The sequence below is a fragment of the Podarcis pityusensis genome, assembly GCF_964106645.2.
Source record: "Podarcis pityusensis genome assembly, chromosome: 6".
Lineage (NCBI taxonomy): Eukaryota > Metazoa > Chordata > Lepidosauria > Squamata > Lacertidae > Podarcis > Podarcis pityusensis.
Genome location: NC_138030.1, coordinates 51,010,705 through 51,032,046, shown reverse-complemented (window position 1 = coordinate 51,032,046; position 21,342 = coordinate 51,010,705). Strand labels below are relative to the sequence as shown.

The 21,342-nt window shown below is 42.8% G+C and overlaps 1 protein-coding gene across 9 annotated transcripts in view; it reads right to left on the bottom strand.

Annotated features, from left to right (window-relative positions):
• Positions 1–21,342, bottom strand: part of RNF220 (ring finger protein 220) — a 327,498-nt gene that overhangs the window by 271,272 nt on the left and 34,884 nt on the right. The window contains exon 1 of one of the 9 annotated variants that reach the window (XM_081009384.1): positions 11,471–11,569. The exons of 7 other annotated variants lie outside the window; for them this stretch is intronic. Coding sequence is in view for 1 of the 2 variants with exons in the window: in XM_081009393.1 (XP_080865519.1) it covers positions 11,471–11,517 (47 nt within the window). In the remaining variant the exon portion in view is untranslated. Of the gene's footprint in view, positions 1–11,470; positions 11,570–21,342 lie in introns of those variants that run through there. One more of the 9 variants, XM_081009393.1, reaches the window with a different exon arrangement.

Below are 21,342 nucleotides of genomic sequence, written 5' to 3'. Positions count from 1 at the left end.
TGCAATTTCACATGTAGCTTATAGCAGAAGGGCAGTGATTGATTATAGCTAAGAGCCATGAGTTGTTGTTAATACTATTCCTAGTCAAAAGTAGATCCACGGAAATAAATGAACATGACTAACTTAGTTCCATTAATTTCAATGAGTCTACTCTGAGTAAAAATAAGTTGGCTACAACCCCATCAGTCTAGAAGCACCCAATTTCTGCACTTCCCACTGCTGCCACTTCATTATGGCAGGAAGTGAGAGCAGGAGCCATAAGACATGCCGAGCCCAGAAAACAGGAGCCATATGAAAGCTCCAACACAGGCACTTCTCTTGCCCACATGGAACGTGCATGCATCAGTGATTATGAAAGATTGCCATGGATATTGTAAACCTTTTTAGAGCCATGATGCAGTGTCAATCCCATAGGGACAGCTGTGTCTTAGTGGAAAGCAGGAGCTCAACTGATCTAGAGAAAAAGGCATCAATGGAAGCAAGTCCTTGGGGTTCAGGGCATATAACAGGTCCTATTGAAGACAAGAACAATGACAAAGAATCACAGTGCAAGGATGCCTTGGAACTTGCTTTCATATTAAATGACTCTGCCCAAAACAAAGGAAAGTAACTTCTCAGGCAGCTGAATGATAAAATCAAGCACGGATACAATAAGATACCATGCCATCTACACAGAGACTCTGAGAGGAGATTGAAAAAAAGTGGCACAGGTTTGTATAGTACTGGGAGAATCACATTCCTGTGCTGTGTGGCAATACTACACTAATGTGGCTGCTTAAAAGGGTTTAAAGTGACAGAAATATAAATTTGAAAGAAATTAAAATAGAACAATGTTCAGAAGGTTTGTACAAAGAAAAATAGAGCAAAGCAGCTGATGTGAAAATGGGCTAAGAGAGCAACATATATAAGATGAGCAGATTGCAGATGGGAGGGGATACAGATGAATCGATCACGACAGGAGTGTAAACTGTAGAGCCTGTGCCTGGGGACCAAATGTCCCCAGGCCTCTTTATCTGGCCCTTGGGATTTTCCCTAGGCCAATCTCCCTTCCAAAGCTGCACCTCTCAATGACCCTGTTCTGCTTTTGCCTTTCTAGAATGTGTCATTCAAATGTGATAATGCCTCTTGCTTGCCTGGATGAAGGGTGTGTGTGTGTGTATTTTTGCAAGGCTGGAATATAGCCTATTGCACCTATAGAGCCGCATGCACTGCTCTGCCCACATTTACCTCTGACCCCACCCACTACTGGCATGTGGCCTTTGGAAGGCTTCCCATGAAAGAAAGTGGCCCTTCGGACTGAAAATGGTTTTCCAACTCTTAGATTACAGAGTGCCATTTCAGAGATCTGTCGTACAGCCATCTATGAGCTGCACCACTCAGGAGCAGAGAGGTGAGGACTGAATGCAAATACTATGCTAGGAGCCGAAGATCCTGCTAGTGGCCCTGAAGACCAAAGTATCACTGGAGAAGTTAGCAGGAGTACACAAAGCAGCTAGAAAGAGAAGTGAGACTACTAGGCACTCCCTTGTCTATAGCTCCAGAATTATTCTAATGGCCAGCAGTCTAGAAATCTTTTTAAAACTCTTTCTTCCCATGCTGCAGTTCCAACAAACACCCACTGTCAGAAGCCGCTATATGTTAGGTAAGGGAATCTTCCCTCCTATGACAAATAGCAGATTTGGGGTTGGGGTTTTCACTGGAAACACAGTGCGGAAGGAAAAGTGTAAGCCCCCTTGCTACCAGCCCTACACTGCTATATCAGTGCTGATCAGGGGCTTCAGAAAGGTTTGCACAGTGTGTCATGCCACCCTTTGCCTCTCAAACAGTGGTGGCTGGTGCCCACTGGGACTAGTATGGCAGCAGCCAGGGAGCATAGCTGCCAACTTTTTCCTTTTCTTGCGAGGAATCCTATTCGGAATAAGGGAATTTCCCTTTAAAAAAGGGAAAAATTGACAGCTATGCCAGGGAGTGTAGATGTAGCCAGAGCCAATGAGAGAAGTAACCAACTAATTCTAGTTTTGTCTCCAACTTTCTCCCTGCTGAGTTCTATTAAGAGCAACAGATACTAAAAATGAAGGGAGCTGATAGTTCTACCCCTAGACTGCCTGTAAGAGGAGTCTCCTGTATCAGGGCATTAGCCCATCCAGTCCAGCATCCTGTTCGCACAGTAACTACCCAGAAGCCTGTGGAAAACCTTCACGAGGGACCTGAGCACAAGAACGCACCCCCCCCACACACACACCCCACATGGATTCCACTGGTATTCAGAAACATTACTGCCACTGACTGTGAAGGCAGGACACAGGCATCATGGGTAGTAGCCATTGATAGCCTTATCCTCCACAAATTTGTCCAGTCCTAACACTCTACCTAAGTGCATGCTGACAGGGTCAGGTATTTCCATAATAGTTCGCTTGGCATTTAGGCAGCTATCCCAAAGCAGGCTGCTATGATCTATGCTGTGGCCAGCCTGAATTCTCAGTGAAGGAGAAAAGACAGCCTGAGCTGATTGAATTATTTTAGCCAACACTAGTCAAATCTGCCATTGGCAAGAGAAATAAGTTAGGCTGGTGCTTCCCTGGACAGAGAAGCGGCCATTCAAAGATACCCACATTTCAGGCAGAAGTTTCCACACAGCCACAAGTGTCTGCCGCCACTGCTGAACAGTTACAAAGCAGCTGCCTACCACTCTTCCATCAAATAGCATAACCATCACCACCACCCATTTCCCCCAAATCTTGAAAAAAACATACTCTAAACCTGAGGCTTCAATGGCCAAAATGGGTGCTGCAAATGTTGATGGGGGGGGGGAGAACCCCTTCACAGACACATTGGTCTGAGTTAGAAAGTAACCTCTCCTCAACAACCCCCCCTTTTCCCCTCCTTCTCAACAACCCCACCCCACCTTGAATTCTTCAAAGCTCAACTTGATTAAAATTCAGGAGTTCCACTGCTCCCCCACCCCATCCCTACCTCCAAAAGAGAGTGCATAAAACCCAGCAAGACAAAGCCTCCTTGAGTTGCACAGGCTCCCCCCTTCCCTAGGACAGAGGCGATGTAAGAGAGAAACCCAGCCCTCACAAAGCCTATTGTCCCCTCTCCACTGCTGCTACTGCTGGTGATCTAGGGGCTCCAGAGGACAGACACACACACACACACACACGCCAAAAATAAAAGAGTTGGTAGACTTTTGTGTGCAATACAAAGGAGCTCCACAGTAACAAAGCTTGCCACAAGATTTACTCACCTGCTTCTTGAGGCGTTGAGAGCAAACACCATTTGGTGACTATGGCAGTTGACCTCAGTCCGCTATGCTGAAGTCAGCACCACGAGAGGGATTGGATTTTGTGCTCACTCACAGGCACTCAAGCCCACTGCATTCATAACTAACATGGCCACTCTTCTTAATTCTACCTTTCAGAAGTTGAAAGGTAGTTGTGGTCAATGAGTGGAAGCAGTTGTGTGGCCAACCAGCCTGTCCTTTCATACATGGAATCTAGCCCCTATAGCAGCATTTAGCAACCAACTGTACCTTGATTGAAGGACTTCAGAATCTATGAAACAAACACTTCTCCTGCTGCACTATTGAGGTTTTGAAGATCTCAACACCAAAAATCTTATTTTTTAAAGACTGTCCATCAAAATCCAAATTCCAGTTACTACTTCTTTAGTTGAAAACATATCTAAACTATTAGCTCATAGTGTGCCATGACATGTTTAATCCCTTGCAGAATAGACCCTAAGGATAACAGACTCCTTTCCTTGCAGGAAAACCCTAAACAAAAGGCAATGGTGTATATATATATATATGGGGAGTTACAGAGATTGACCAACTAGTCTGTTTCAGCATCCTACAAGGTCACATTCTGCAAGCTGAGCATTCTCATTCATTCATTCATTTAATTTGTATGCCGCTCTTCCACCAAAAAATCATGCTAAAAGCTGCTCACCACAAAGAGAGAGGGGTGCATTTCAAACAAACACTATGAAAACAATTTCATAATAACACAGCAGAATAATAACAAATGTAATAATGTACCAAAAACCAGCATTCCAGTACTAGAAATATAACTAGATTTACTTAAACAACATGTAGCATCCACTATCAAAAATAACAAGGGAGCATCACAGTTTCATCTTAGTCCTACAAACACCCCTCCCAGTGTCCCTTTCCTGTAGCAGCTACTTATAAGGACTCTAAGGGCAAAGGGTGGGGTAGCTGGAAACAGCCCTCTCATGATGCTGTTCATCAGGTACTGCTTAGAGGACACATTGTTCACCCTGAGTCATGTTCATACATTAGAATTGGTCTATTCTGAGTAAAACGTATTTGAACACAGCCTGTACAATTAATTAGCATTTATAAGACAGTGTTGGTAGGGGTGTCTGGATCAACAGCGTAACTTGAAGGGATGTGGAATCCAAATAATACACAATAAAAGTATACTTTTACAAAGTAGTAACCTGTAACGATGGTTACTGTTAAATTCTATAACCGTTCGAACTTTTCTAGACTTTGTGACTGCATTTGTGTTTGGAAATGAATTTGCACATATGCGCTAGAATAGGAGAGGGAACATAGTTAACCACCAAGGCTTTTCTTGTTGCAAATATTTTCTGTACAGTGACTTACCCATCAATAAATGGATAAACTTTTCAGGGTGCAAGGCCTTGGCACAGCAAAGGTAGCCGAAGCGATTTAGAGTCTACTCCCACTAGTAGACAGTGCGGTGGAGCAGAAATGCTTACCTGACCTCCTGGGGGGGCGAGCTGCTGCTGCTTATTGGGAGGGGTAATGCAGCAGAGAGGTAAGCGCTGTACCAACACACTAGTGGAGTCAGTGTGGCATTCCTGCACCTTCCTCACCACCTTGCCTCTCCCCTTCCTAAGTAAGCAGCAGTGGCTCACCTGCCAGGAGCTTGTTTACCCTTGGGCTACAGAAATCAGCACAAAAAGAAATTATATAAAAGCATACCCAAATCCATTGTTCTCCGCATCTCACAACTTGTGCATTTCAAGAGTTCAGAAGGTCAGAATTGTATTCCCCCCACATCCCCCCCCCAAAGTGGCTGGGGCAACACAACCAGTTAGGCAGGGTATAGGTAAGAAAATTATTATTATTTTCAATAAAGTTTAATAATCCCACTGTCATTTAAGAAAGATAACACTTCTACCTATTATGGGATGATGCCATAACCTCTGTGCAAATTACACTGATCAACTTAAACCAAACTGCAATTTACCTGGGGCTCACCGAGTCAGGGTATATTTTTCGTTTGGCTCCATATGCTGACCATTCCTGAACTAAGGCATAGCAATCCTGCTTGGGACTAAGGGGCAGAATTCATCTAATGAGCCACATCAGCAGAAGCCCTGCGTAAGTGCTTCCACTTGTGCAATAGGCCTTTCACATTTCCCCACCACATGCCCCTTGGGAATGGCTCTGGTGGGATCAGGAAAACGCCCAGGACAGAGCACAGGGTGAGAAGGAGAGACATTCTGTCTGGCAAGCTGAAACGCTTGCACAGACAGAATATTTGCAATAGTGCAATGTTCAATTCTACTCAAGAACTATGAAGAAAAGGCCAGAGAGCTAGGAAGAGGTTTGCATGCAGAGATTATGAGAGTTATAGAGGTCAAGTAACAAGTTGCCCTAGCTACTTTGGACTTTCTCATCTAATTTGAAAGATAAAACCACATAGATTTGTCTCAATAATTACTTTAATCAAGTCCTTTCCCTTACAAATTTGCTAAAAATGCCCTAAGGAAAGTACTCGGGAAGTTCATTCAGGTTTGAATTGTGAAACCTCTACTTGGCCAGTAAAAGCAAACGCACACAGTTACGTTTAAAAATCCACTTGCTACAATGCCCAAAAGAAAAGAGGGGAAGGCTTTTGCATCTTGAACAGTTGTGAAGCTAAAGAATGAATTAAAGAGAGAATTTCAGCAGATTTAATGCCACGGAAGCTACATCTGCCATAATTCCCTCTTCTATGTAACTATTAAAGGTGCAGGAGCCCTGCCCTCTCTTTCATATGACCATCCTACCACCTGCTAATAAGCTATGGGGTGCTACTAAACTGCAATAGGAGCTCAAAACACAGTGTAGTAATGGGAAGCAAATCTACAATTCAGCTAGGAACAGGTACAATAGAAGTCTCTGCCTAAGTCAAACCCTCAAGACACACCACAAATAATGAAGCATCTGGTCTAGAGCAATGATCAACGGAACAAAATTCACATAACATGGACTCAGACTTGATACACACATCATTGTGGCAGATCTATGCCACAGCCTGGCTCGATGCCAGCCATCATCCTAGACCAGCGGGCACATTTCAAATTTTGACAAAGTGCTGTGGTGCCAATCACAAAATGGCTGCTGTGAGGGCATGGCATTACACAAAATGGCTGCTGTAGGGGCATGACATAGCACACAATTAGAGGGAGTACAGTCATTGTTGTTTCCCCAACAAACTCCCCCTACCCAAGGCAACCTCATATTTGCTGTAGGAAGTCACCTATGTCTTGCTGGTTCTGACTATGGAAATCACACAATATTGATTTACACACACACACACACACACACACACACACACACACACAGAGTTGCTGTCTAATAATAACATGGAACATACCCCAGTGCCAGGAAAAATAATCGGGGTGGTCACACCACACTAACTGTCTCTTGTATATACAGCACCACAGGCACACATGCATCGTTCACACACAAGCACTTTACATATACAATACTTATAAATATATATCCACACAGGCAGCAACCATTTTAGTTGCATCCAGCTGACGCATGATTGGAGGCTCACGGGTCCTTTTGGACATGGAAGAGGGCAGAATGAGGGAGCGCTTATGCGCTCTTCACTGAGACAAGAAGGGTCCGGGAACAGGAACCCTATGTGTATTTTTTTCTTTCTTTCCCCTCATGTCCATCTCACTCTCTCACTTCCATACCACACACACACACACACACACACACACACACACACATTCAGTAAAACCCCTCCACGGGTGAAGAAAGTGCTTGCCATTTCCAAAAAATTCCAAACAAAACCCCCCGAAAAAATACATGAGCGCCACAACCTGGCACCTGTTGCCACCATGTCAGGTTGGGGTTCTCTGCACCAAATAAAAATACTGTTGCCACAGCAACTAGCTGGAAACACAGAAGTAGGAAGAAACTTTTATCACAGTTAGGCATGGGCGATATATCAATATATCGCCCAGGACCGGTATGTGGGGGCAGACCACAATGACAGCTTCACTCAGCGGTATGTCACTGGTGAAAATGTCACTGCACTTGAGTCCCTCTGCCTCCAGCGCCCAGCGCACTGAGGGATGAACAAACTAGATGGGAGCTGGAGGCAGAGGGACTCAAATGGCGGCAGTTTTACCAGCAACATACCGATGAAACCGCCATTGCACTCTGCCCCAGCAGAGGGAAAATCAAGCTGAATCAGCACCGGTGGAAGGCAGCCAGGCGGTGTAGGGGCTCTTGGCTGCTGCTGGTGGGCCAGCGCTGGACAGCAGCCCCCAACAGCCCCTCTCTGCAAGGCACGGATAGGGTGGCATTGCACCCCGCGTCTTACGAACTTCTCCCAGGAGGGTGGGCTGCGTCATTCATCCTGGGGTGAACGACCCCCATGAGAGGAAAGAGACAGCGCACCCTCACGTGTGAATTTGAAGGCAGGCTCTGTGTCCTTGGCTACTGTCGCTTGGTCCGTCTTCAGGGAGTGGGGGGCAAGCTGGCAAGGTAACTCACCCCCCCCCATACAAGCGAAAGCAGAGCGAGCTTGGCCAAGGAGCCCCAAGGTCCTTGCTGCTCCAGCACAAGCGGCAGGGGCCTCAAGGCTCGCTCAGCTGGAGGCAGGAGCCTTTCTGCCCCCTGGCTGAGCAGCAGGCTGGGGCCAGCTGTATTGGCCACACCCCACAATGTGATAGATGAAAGCTGCAGCAGTTTCACCTGGCATCTCACAAGCTGGGGCCATTGCAGGTTTTTTCAGTATTGCGGTATATCGCCAAACCCGGATGACTGGCTGGCAATACACCACGATGTTGAAAACCCAATATCACCCAGCCCTAATCACAGTTATGTGAGCCTGTGTGGTAAGGTGGTTAGAGGCGGAGACCTAGGTTCAAATCCCCATTCAGGCATAAAATTCACAGACAAACTTAAGGCAGTGGTTACCTCTCTGCCTAAATTCTCACAGAGATATTGTGAAGATAAAATGGAAGAGAGTGATGTATACTGCCTTAAGCTTCTTTGCTATAAACTTAATAATCTTGGTATCTATTTGGGTAGGATTACACAAAAATCATTTGTGTACTACTATGTATCGTTAATTTTCCTGAGTTTTGCACAACTTTTTTCTCCTTCCCTTCTTTTTGTATTATGTTTTTCTAATATGTTATTTTCTGGAAAAAGCAGTGAAAAAATAATAGTAACAACTACTACTACTACTCTGCTGCTGCTGTTACAGGAGGTACCATGCATCATAAACCAGTTTCTACAGATTATTCTTTTTAATTTCTGTCGCAATTAAGCTATGTCCTCTTTGCATTAAGGTAATAAATTTTGGGGGCAATTCATTGTGTAGTAAGGTTCCTAAGAACATTATAGATAATCTGGGGTTAATTAGCTGACTGACCAATTAAGTGCTTCCGCCTCCCTCCTTTACCAGAACATTTGTATAAACTGAAATACCTTCCAAGCGGTTCTGGCTCGATCAAATACTAAGTAAGCAGGGGCCTCAGTTTTCCTCAGTACAGACAGGTAACTTCATGCTCACTTTTTTGGTGCAGGTTACAGGGAACAAATAGCCTTCCAAATGTTGGACTCCCAACTCAGCTCCAACCAACATAGCAAAAAGCCAGGAATGATGGGGCACCACATTGACTATCCCTGTTCTAGGAGATGTTAGAAAAGGTTGAGAAGAATGAAGAGGATTTTCAGCCTTACAGATTTGATTTTTCCCATCAGTAAAAATCAAGCCTAAAAAGCACCCTTAGGCCAGAAAAGTGACAAAGAAATTAATAATTAATCCAAATCCTGGGCAGCCCAGCAGAGCACAATACTTTAAAGTGTGTATTCAAAAAGAAATCCAAGCACATACAAACCAAAGCCATTCTTTGAACGCCAGCACCCAGGAACTGTGGCAGATGCAGGATTGATGCAGCTGCTCCAGCAAGCCAGTTCAGAGAGCCCTTTCCTCGACAGCTCACCCTGATGCCATTCTCAGAAGTCACTCACTTTTTTCCACATTGCCTTTTTATTGTTTCAACTTTTTTGTTTTCTTTCAGAGTAACAAAGAAGAGAGAGGAGGGAAACCCACAACACTTTAAACTTAAGGCTATTAAAAATGAAAAGCAAAAAAAGGAAGCTGGGAAAGTGGGAGGGGGGCAGGGAAAGAGAATAGAGGGGATATTTTCTCTTGCCTTTAAGGAAGGGTCTTTTTCTTTTTCAACCTGCTTTTGAAAGAGTCAAGCCCCATAAAGATCTTTACCTTTCCAGATGCCTGTAGCTCTTGATAAAGGTGAAGAGGAACAACTTATGTTGGGCTGAGAAGAACAAATCCCTTCTTTTGTTCTTGGCAAAAGTCTTTGCTAATTGCTTCTCGGTGCTTTCTGTATTTGTCTGTTAACACTGGGAAAAAGCAGGGTAGCGCGAGAGAGCGAACAAAATCAATGGGTGACAAAGTGGGGGGAAATAATATCTCTTTGGCAGCCTCAAAAGTACAGAAAGAGGGATAAAGTAAAGAGAATGGGAGAGGTCTCAAAAATAAATAAATGACCCGATACTGCTTGGGTGAGCCCCATTTTTCCTATCAGCTTTTACAGGGGGCAATACGTTTTATTCATTGCCAGGACTGACTTATCGCAGCCTTGTTTTTAATGAGGTATAATAAGGAGAACATTTTGTAACAACACGGCTCCGCTATTTTATCCGACAAACAGCTGTGTCATGGCCGTCGCCGGGAGAATGAATCATATCTCTCTGCCTGCATATGCGAACTCCCATGTAATTACCCTTGCATCTTAAATAAAGCAGGCCCTAAACCTGTCGCTCAGATTACAAGCAAGCGGAGCAACCCTCGTAACTGTGGCCTCTATCATTACAATTAATTTATCACAGAAGCGCTGAGATTAGAGACTGGAATTAAAACACAGTAAGGAGGGTACCACTGTGATGACAACAAATGAATCTGAGGGGGGACGGGGGGGTGAGATAGTTTTATTGCAAAGGTTGAGAAGTCTAATTTCTTAAGTAGATAAACATGGAGGGAGTTCTATACTTTACGTAAAGCTGGAAACAGCAGGTACTCTCTCCCTCTCTCTCAGGAAACAGTGAAAAGAACTTGGGCCTTGAGTAGGCCCAAAATGTATGTAGGCATGTAGGTCATACGGACAATAATAATAATAATATACTCACAAGTGTTTACACATTTTACATCTTATTTTAAACATGATGTACATTTTTTAAAGGACTTGTGTACATGCTCTCACAAAAAGTGGAAAATGCCATCTTGCATCCATTTGTATTTTGTTTCTCCAGTGTGCATGCACAGAATTATCGCAGCACTTCCTTCGCGTATTATTTATTTAACAGAATTTATATACAACTTGCTTGTAGAAAAGCCTCTAAGTGGTTTGCAATAAATACTAACATTATCAATAAAAACAGTTTAAAACATTTAAAAACATCTAAAGGTAATTAGAATTAACAGTGAAAAACACCAAAACACACTAACATCTACATGACTGGATAGGCTTGCCTAAATAAAAATGTTTTAAGCAGGCACATGTGCTGCTTTGTCATTGTGAAGTTCCTTATTGGCCGAGGCTCTTTTTAATTAGTTTTTTTATTATTTTGTCATTATATAAAAAAATTTAAAGCCCCAAATAGGAAAGAGATCTGCAGTGACACTGAACACAAATAATTTATACATGCCTGTGCTAAAAGCTACTGAACAGTCCAAAATGTGACTTGCCCATTTTAAAGGTAGTCTTCTTTCTTTCTTTCTTTCTTTCTTTCTTTCTTTCTTCAAAATGATGCAGACAGAATCACCTCAAGCTTTTTGGCACCAACTCTATTGTCTCCTTCTATCTATTTCATAAACTGGCCAGCTGCCAAGGAGGGGGAGGGTCAAATCCAAAACTTCTCCTTCAGACATTAAGCAGGGGGAGGTAAGGTGGGGAAGGGATTTAACCCCTCCCAAATGGTCTCTTACCTAAATGTGGAACGGAGGGTTTTTTATTTGATTTTGTAACGTAAGAACAGCTTGGTGCAGTCCTATATCAGTACTGTATACGGAAATGTTTACTGCACATAATTTCAGCATCATGTTATCCATACTGTGTCACCAACTGCAGGTTTTGAAGTAGACAAACGGGGCCTACACTGAATGTTGCAGGGTATCCTTTATTGTAGCATATCTTCTATTGGACTTTTCCTCACCTCCTAACAGCAGTACTCCTGTGCAGATTGCCAGTCAGCCATGCCATACTTCAGGATACTCAAGTCCATTCCCTCTCCTCCTCTCCCTCTCTCTTTTCCTTTTCCAACTGACATTCAGCACTCCATGGCTACTGAGCATGCTCAGTGCTCATTAAGACCTTGCAGAAGGCGATGTTGAACTCTTAGGTCTGACTTTTAAAATATTTTTGAAGTTATGGCAACCTTGTGGGTTCCCCAAGCATGCTATTAGCACCTGCACCATATATCCCTCTCCTGCTCCATGGCCCCCTTTTGGCTCCAGTCCTGTCAGCGTTCACCACCTGAGTTTGCCATTAGGACTGACGGACAACAAAGAAGCATGTCTTCAATATCTTATTAACTCTTCTGGTGTGTATTTTAAACCAGTATCCACATTAACACATACAAAGCTGGAGGAGCAGGTGGTGTAATCCTAAAGGAAAGGTTCAAAGGGCCACAAGAAACAACAAGCAATGCAATGTAATTACAATAAAGGCACAAAAACAGTAGGACCTTCCAGGAATTTGGCAAGAATGGGAATGTGCTAGATCAGCCACACACAAACCTCTTATAGTTAGGAACTCTATTCCTTTCTGAAGTGTATATATGCCTCCTTTGAACCACAAAAGTCAGCTTCCCTGCCACGCACCCAGACTAGTCTTGTGGCAATTTTAAAATACAATGGGCAGCAAGTAAATTGAAAATTGCCCAACAAAACTGCAGCCTTTCACAGGCCAGTCAGGGTCATGTAAATTCAGCAGATTATCCATCCCTAACTTCCCTCATGTGTCACCAGTCTCTGTTATCAATCTGCTCCTCCAAGAAAGCAGTACCATACCATCCCTTGCTGAGTCCTGCAAATCCAGTCAGACACTTTGGTGACTGTTGCAGAACACATTAGGAGAAGTTCAGTAATGCCTGGTTTCTGCACACCATAATCTAATTTGGGCCATAACATGTGTACATAGGGATACTCAGCTGCACTATCACAAAAATCCAATAAAATGGTTGACGGCTGCACTGACAGACATGATGGCTGTGTTAGCATGAAATGGTAAACCATGGTTTAGTGTTACAAGGACAAGCCAGTGATCCTCCTACAGTGCAGATGTGGGAAGAGTTCAAAAGTTTTTGCTTTCCTGCAACTAGTAATGATGCCCGAGACCAAACAAACTGTGGTTAACCTTAAGTATGGTTTGCTTAAACAAGTCAAAGTTAAGCTCCACCTTATGAATTTGTTTTGTTTCATCAAACCCTAGATAAGACTAAACACAATTTAGGATTTGGATGCAACACTAAATTATGGTCAATGTAAAATGGAAGTGGAAGTTTTTTACCTTCTCCCTGCAACTGTGCCAGAGAAAGAGAACTGGAAAGCACACAAACCCAAGATGTGCTGTCGCTCATCCTCTTTGGAGACTGATCTCATTGCAGCACTGGGCTAGAAGAAATGGAACCTCTGTTCCCAGTTCTGTAATCAGGAGGAACCCCCTGCTTCTCTGCTGATCACTGGAAAACCACGGTGTGTGTGAATGTGGGTTGTATGTGCAATGAGAGTGTGTACATCTGTGCATTAGTGTGCACTGGCAGCTTTGGCTATATCCACCGCTGGCATGCGGCCCTCATAGAGTTGAGCCATCCTCACTGCACCCTCACAAGCCAAAAATAGCCTAGCAAGCCAATCCTAGCTTAGTGTGTGACATGTAAATAGTCAATAACTAATGGCAAAAGAGCATCTTTAGACCTAAGTAAGTGGCAAATTCAGACTTTTCTCTCTTTATTTCAAGCCAATGAGAGTTATGTAATTTTAGTGCACCATCACTATGGTTGCTCTAGAATCATAGACTCTGTAGGGAGCAACTGCTCAGAAGCTATTCCCAGAGCACCCATCGCCATATTGTGCAAGGAAGGCTCTGTTCAGACTCTACTAAAGAACTATTCTTCAGAATCCCAGGTTTAACTCATAGAAGCTTTGAGAACCCCTAGCCTTAAACAGAAACCATCAAACATGCAAACCAAGTACAGCTTCGTTTGCAGTTCTAGCCCCACTTACCTGAGAATAAATTCCACAGAATTCAGCGACACTTACTTCTGAGTAAGTTTGGCTAAGATTGCCCTGTAAATCAGTTCTTCAACACAAGATAAACACAGACAAAGTAAGTACTGAAATTAAAAAAATATTATTCATCTCTAACTACTTCATCTGTCACCTGTGTCTGATCGATGACAGCAAGCTTGGCACACTGGATAGACAATTGTATTTGGTCCAGTCAGACCTGGGTTCAAATCCTTATTCAGCTCCCTGCATAAACTTGAGCATTCAAGCCTCTGTCTAAGCTACCTCAAACTGGGAAAACTCTTAATCTGCATCACAAGATTATTGAAGCAAGAGCGAGATATAAATGATTAGGTGGCAATTTCACAGGCAATTTAATTTAACTACCAATTTCTGCTCTAGAAATATATTGGCTCTAGCATTTAGCCCACCACACCCAACCTGTTCCTGTTTCCATTTGGAAATAACAGTTTTTGGCTGTTTTAGAACCTGTCTGTCCAGTATCCTAGGCACAGATTAAATTGCCTACCACTGCCCTGTCAGCAACTATTCATTGGTTTTGAAGGATATTTCTTCCCTGAAACCTAAATGTATTAATCTTCTATCCTGAAATTCAGTCATTAATATTTCAGATGATGATGACCCAACTGAAATGTTCGTACATATGGCTGATATCATTCCTATACCCTGTGCAGCAGTGTACCGCATAACTCTTTAGGGGGCGCAGAAGCTGCATTTCTAGTGGCTAAAGAGATCCTGCCCCAAAGAAAAGTCAAAATATCATGACACCAAATACTTCATAGGACAGGTCAGCACAATATGGCTTTTGGACAAAAAAGTGGCCCCCTAACATATTTTTCACTCCAATGTGACCTTTCTCTCATTATGTGTAAGCAACCTGATGAATTTTCATGTGCACAAGCCAACAGATGCACCCTACTATTTTGTGCAATTATGGGGGGGAAATGCTGTGGTCCACCTCTGGGCCAGAATGCTACCTCCAAATAGGTCAATACATATCCAGAATTACCAAACTCACTTGCACTCTGAAACTGGGAGATGTGAAGAGATGCTACAAGAGATTGGAATTCCTCCTCCATCCTTCCCAGTAAGGGTCTACATTGGATCAGGATGGCAATTGATAGTCCATCACGCCCCCCCTTCCAATCAGTGCAATATAAGAAGGTGGACTGTAAATTCCTTCCACATTAATAGCAAGGGTTGATGCTCAATGGACCTATCCTGAGAACCTTCCATCCCAAGGGGCTTAAAACTTGGCAGAGACCTATGAGACACACTATGCACTTTCCTTTCATCTGCTTTTCCCACACCAGAAACAAGATCCCAAAGGTAGAAAAAATATGAGACCAACCATGCTTCTTTGTCCCAGTACATGTGGTGTGGGAGGGGTATGTGCAAAATTACAGCTGATTTCTTGATTTTGAGAACCTATGCTCTGGAGTAGACACACAAAAGACAATTCTGATTAAGACAATACTACAAAGACAAAAAAAAAAAACTGTTTTCTTTATGGAGAGAAATGAAATCTATTCTAATTGGTGGTGAAGTCAAAAACACATAAGAAAATCCCACCCTTAAAATCCCCAAACTCCTGTGTTTTGAAAATGTTAAATCATGAAGATATAGTAACGTCTGTAGCACGGCCTTTAGCACCTCTCAAGGAACTTAAGTTACCAGGGAATAAGGGGGAGGGTGGTGGAAAAGAAACCTGACTTCAGTTACAGAGACGCCCCCCATTGCACCACCCCAACCGATTCACTAAACAGTGCTGAGACCAAAATGAAGCAGGCGGTCCCATATGTCATAAGAATTAAAGGCACGGTTCCCACTTTGTAACGATGCTTTTACAGAAACCGTTCCACTGTAAAACTTTATGATTTGAATCTTTATTGCTGCCAGCAGAGCACATGTTCACTGCCTTGAATTATAACTTAATATCAGCAAAATCTGGCGCTTTCCAGCACTTTTTTTTTTTGATAAAGTTTGTTCCTGTTCCCTGTCCCAGTACCCTGCAGTTTCCCCCTAGCCACTGGTTCCAGGGAACGCTGCATGTTGGTATCACACTGCCAAGGAGGCACATCTGGAGACACTTTCTGTATGGAGGTCTCATCAGCATCTAAATGTACATGGGCAGCTACACCCGCAGGATACAGTTATGGATCTGTTTATCGCCATGATTGCAAAAACACTAAAATGCTAATAGAACAATGAGTACATCAATAAACACAGTTAAGGGGCTGAGACAGGCTCAGTGGAACCAGCACCCTTTCATGCTTAGATATTCCCTCAGATGAAAAGGAACATTGAACATTTGCACATGGAAGAGGAAATGAGAGGAAATAAACCATTCATTAAAAACCTGTATGTTATATCAGACCTGTCAAAGTTTTGGACATGCAAAGACACAGGGAACAAGCATGGTCACAGAAGCTTCTAGACAAGCAAGGCTAGGAGATCTACAGCATCCTTTCCCAATCTGGATGCTTTCTAGAATGCCCACCATCCCTGCCTGTGCATATAAGGAAAATGCATGTAAGTGGGGAGCCTCGTCAAAGCAGGGAACTAGGGTGATTTAAGAGGCATCAGAAATGCCCTTTTCTTTTATACTGTACCGTTGCCTTCATAGTGCAAGAAAATGTAGGGAACCGTGTGTCCGAGCCCGCTGCAACACAGCTTCCCTCCCAACAGCTGTTGAGTGGGATAGCGCAAGATCAGCAAGAGCTCCCATGCACCATATTGGAGCCCATAAATTCTTTTTTTTTTAAAAGCCTTTTAAAATCTTTATTTCTGCACTTTTGGCTCACTGACATCCCCCTCGGCCTCTGGGGAGGGTCTCATGATGAGCAACAAGAACTTTCCAGCTCTTTCCCATCATTCCCAGGTTTGAATCTATCTATTTATTTATTTATTTCCTGGCACCGCACACACAAGTCAATCGTGCATAAGTGGGGAAATGCCTGTACTAAGAAAGCCTAAGGGCTCTTCACCTTCTGAAGTGGTTTCTTTCCTTCCTAAGTTTTCTTAAAACCTTGCTAAACATCCTAAACTCCTAAGTCAGAGATGTGGGAGCTAGATGGATCTCCAATTTCGAAAGCGTGCAGCACACATTAAAGCAGTGATCATGTATTTTTCATATTTTCATTTGCAACTTAGGCACTGTGTATGTTGTCAGGGCTCAGGGTATTTGTAAAATACATGTTTCATCCCTCCTAAGGGCTCCTTACTTCTTTAGAGGCTGGAGTGGTTTAAGAATAATGACATTTTGCTTTTGGTTTATTAATTTTTATTGTGCCCTATGGTCACATTTTCAGGTTTTTCTCCACCAAACTTAAGGAGCAGAAATTTGAGAAACAAAGCCTTTGTCCTCTTTGATTTCATGCTGATACAAACTTCTTTTAAAAACCCTGAGTCATGTGATTAAATTGTGAAGGGTGGTAATTTGATTTACTGTTATGTTCCAAGAAATATTTAAACAGAAGTTATCTGGGAACACTATTAAAAAAACCCCAACTTATTAGCCTCTGCAGGTGGAATGTGGAATGAGAGGAGAGGAACCCTTGTTTCATCTAAGGCTTGTCTAAAGGGCTCTTTTTGGGGTCGAAAAACAGTAATAAATGATTGTGTGAAATGTTCACTTCACATCAAGGGCTGAATCCTGAGATCCATAGAATGAATGGAAGATCAGAAAAAGGGGACTCCCTTGTCCCCCTTGCAGACAACTCCTCGACAAGACTTTCCTTGGGTGAGTGGGTTGTGGTAGCTTCTTCAATGGTATGGGATGCAGTATGAGGGTGTGGGGCTGCAATGGGAATCAGGAATTGCTCCAAATCAGACATAAGCACATTGCAAGGAATCTCCTCTCCCTCACACTTTAATCTATATAGTAGCATGTCTAAGTCAACTCACACAAGCCCATGAATATTTATTCGGTAAAACAACCAGTAACTAGAGCAAGAGAGCAGTTGGTAGCAGCGTTAGGAGAGATGAGTTCTCTTCACTTGAGCAAAAACAAGAATCCTCGTTTCTGGAAATGCTCTCTCTTTTTTAACCCTTCGAGACTTCCTGGGACAATTTGTCACCAGGGTTATTAGCATTTCTTCTGAGATATTGACAGCTTGTCTTTCTTGCCTTCCAACCAGTGAGTGATTTCTTCACACAGTCGCCAAATACTGCCAAATCACCATGGTAAATGTATCGACAGAATCATATTAACAGCTGCTGTGCATTTACAGCACCGTAAGTTATACAGAGAGGCGGAAACACACAGGGAAATAAAGCAGCCCCAGTCAGCAGTAGTGACAAGCGTTTATTTAGCAGTTGCTGCCTGGAACTATTTTTTATGCTTTAATTGCTAATTGTAAGATCCCATAAAAGAGCTGCCTTGGACCAAATTATTTGTCATCCCTCAGAGCTGAGCATCCATATGTTAGTTACCTGGCTACACAAATGACTTACCTGGACACTGCCCAATAATATAGGTAATAAAGTGAGCTACCTTTTAACACGATACAGAGGATGCCAACAGACTTTTAAGAGCTCGTGTAAGATAATCAAGGGAAGACCTGTCTTGTGACAGAGTGTGACCCAAATTCTGCCATCTTGCTTTTTGTTCCTTCTTGGCATTGCCACAATGCACTCAGGGTTGGTAAACAAATTGAGTCCCAGAGTTCCCTGAATATCTCATTGTAATGTCCAATGGGCAATCACTTATTTCATTTTATGAATGTATATCCCATCCTCTAATGAAAACACATTTTCAGAGCAGCTTTCACAAAGCAAGTTAAAAGTAACAACAGTGGTTCATTCCACTGCAACAACCTTTCACAATCAGAACCCTCTAGATGTTTAGTACTACAATTTCAGTCATCCCTTACCATGCTGGCTGAGGCTGATGGGAGCTGCAGTTGAAAACATCTGGAAGGCATCAAGTTGGGGAAGTTTCACAATAAGAAGTCCTCTCACCCTAGAGGGGCATTCTTTGTCCTGTCATTTCTTTGTACTGTCACTATCCTGGTTCTCCTTCATTTTATGTGACACGGTTTATACTTTTCTTTTTGAGGTAATTTCTGTCACCACCCCACCCTACACAATGAGGACAGAAAGTTAATTTCACTGGCAATCAACCTGGCTGCAGAAATGAGCTAAGTGAACAAATAAGCTGCAAGAAGTGGTAGAAACTCCCCAGGAAATTTTTGAAGAAAACTGCCCACAATGCAGCATGTGCATTTAACATTCCCAAATCCTGGAAAAAGCCTGCCCGTCACAACCTCCTTACTAGTCCACTCGATATTCTTCCCAATAAGCTTAAGAAAATAAACTCCTTAAAGCCAGGGCTGAAAAAGAGAGAGAAACCCCCACCTTTTCACTCCCCTCCAAATCTCCCTAGCTATTAAGCCTCTTAGAAGTTAGAATGTTGCTGAAGAAAGTGAGACCACGCCAAGCAGCTTAGGAAAGGCCTAAGGCTCCATGTGGGAGGGGTGGGAATGGGTGTATGTGGAGAGGCAATGAGTACAAGAGGTATGTGCAGCTGTAGCCTTAGCAGTACTTTGCTAGTCGGGCAAGAGAAAAAAATAAAAAATAAAAATTGTGTTGTCCTTTTTTCTTCTTCTTTTTCCATTTTCTGATTTTTGTCTGGTTAGAAATTTAGAAAGTCAGACAAACTTTGAACAGATGCCTGAATAATAATTTATATATTTAACGTCCTGTTAGCAAAAAAAGAAAAGCGCAGCTTTCAAAGATAGCTCTGGTGAATTCAAAGGCCTCTGTTGCCCTTCGACAGTGTTTTCAAAATCAACATTGCCCACCCTAGCCTGTCCCTCCTACCCAACTAGAGCTTACAAAGCTAGAACATACCCTAAACGTAAAACTGAGTTAATGGCTAATATATTGAGAATTAAAGGCAATTGATTATGTTTCCGCAAAATGCCAACTTGCTCTATCATAATATCATCTCTTATCCCACTCTTAACTGTATCTGAAATTAACTGGGCTTTTAAAATATGCTGCTGCTGCTGCTGCTGCTGCTGCTGCTACTCCTAACTCCTACTTACCCTCCCTTCATCTTAAGATCCCAGGATAAGTTACAACCATTTAAAATGCAATATTAAGAACAGTTTAAAATTATTACAATCACAAAAACAAGGTGGGTCCTAAGAGTGATGTTTCAACTGCACATAAGAGTTATCTTCTGGACGCACCCTCAGATAATGGCAGTCATTCTGTCTCTATGGGAAATGCAAAATGCTACACTTGGGGATGACACCTGCTTATCACACCTGACAGTGAAGTGGCTCAATAACTAACAATGGGGAAAGTGGAACAACATTCCATTTCTCTCACCTGAAGGCAGGTCCAGGAGCTGCAGGGAGAAGGCGCCAGCATGCTTCTGGTGATCAATGAATTTCCGTTCTTCCACCCCTGTCCACTGAAACTCACATGCAGAGCTCCTACGAGTACCAGGCTTCCCACTTCAAATCTTCACATTTGAAGGAAACAGTGAAGCTAGCATCCTCATCCCCACTTGCTTGATCCTAATTATTACACCAAAAGAGGAGAATCTCACTCTGGAATGTAACTCTAAGCAGAAATAGAATTCAGCACAGGACTGTGATGGTGGGCTAGGGCTATGGAAACAGTGCTTCAGTTTATAATGGCTTCCACTAAGTTTTATGGGACAAGACAAATAGGTTGTACTTTGGAAGAAACTCAAGGGCACCTGACCTCTAACCCAGAAACTGGAGCATGAGGCTCAGGTATAGCACAGGACAAACCCCAAAGCGCACTCTTTTCCTTTCTCCCATATAAGTGAACAGCTTCTGTTCACTCCTGAAGGCAACGCTAAAGTGCTGCACTTGGGATAACGGCAGCTTTGCTGTGCCAGAAGCTTCAAAGGTCACACTTTATTACCAGCCGTGGCTGCTACAAACCATGACCCAAGAAAACTATCAGAAAACACTACTTTGTAACATTATGGATGACATGCTGACATTCCCATAATATAACAAAATGGAAGAATGAGAGGAACCAAGAAAGATTTTGTAGCTAGCATATTATCTATCTGCAAAGGGGGCTATGGGGCGGGGGTTGGCTGAAAAGCTGCATAAAATTTTCAAATAACAACAGTAATAATTGGATACTGTAAAAGCAACTGCTGTGTGAATAGCAGTTAATCTTCTCTGTGTAACAGAGCTCCCTCTAGGTTGAACATTCAGGTATTTCAGAAACCAAGGCACACCAAATTTCACCCCCCTTTAGTACTCATAAAATGCAGAAATTCCCTGCAAAACAAGTGCTCATTCTCTAGTTAGCATTGACTTTTTGTGCAAGAATGTGTGCAACACGCCCAACTGGACCCCCAAGGAGTATCTTGATACTAAGGTAACCTGGATCAATGCTTCAAAACAAAACCAGACACACGCACCCTACACTTCTTGTGAAAAAATAATGAAATCTCAGACTTATGCCTTTAACCTAGGGTGCAATCTATGTAGTAGCCAGCCATTTACAATCCATCCATCAGCAAGCATTGAGAAGTGGGGAGAAATCTGTTATTTTCTCACTCTTTAACTACCCTGGATTGTGCAAGGAGTAATTAAAGTGTCTCAAAGTTTTTATGTTAGCTGATGCTGAGTATGTGCCCAATTTACACCTAGTTGAAGTTGATTTAAATGCATTGCTTGGAAAATCTGGGGGCTGTTTCATAATATTCTGTACCAAAGTTAAAGCTAGTCTCTCATTACCAGGAGAAGAGGTATAAAATTACTGATAGCAAATTACC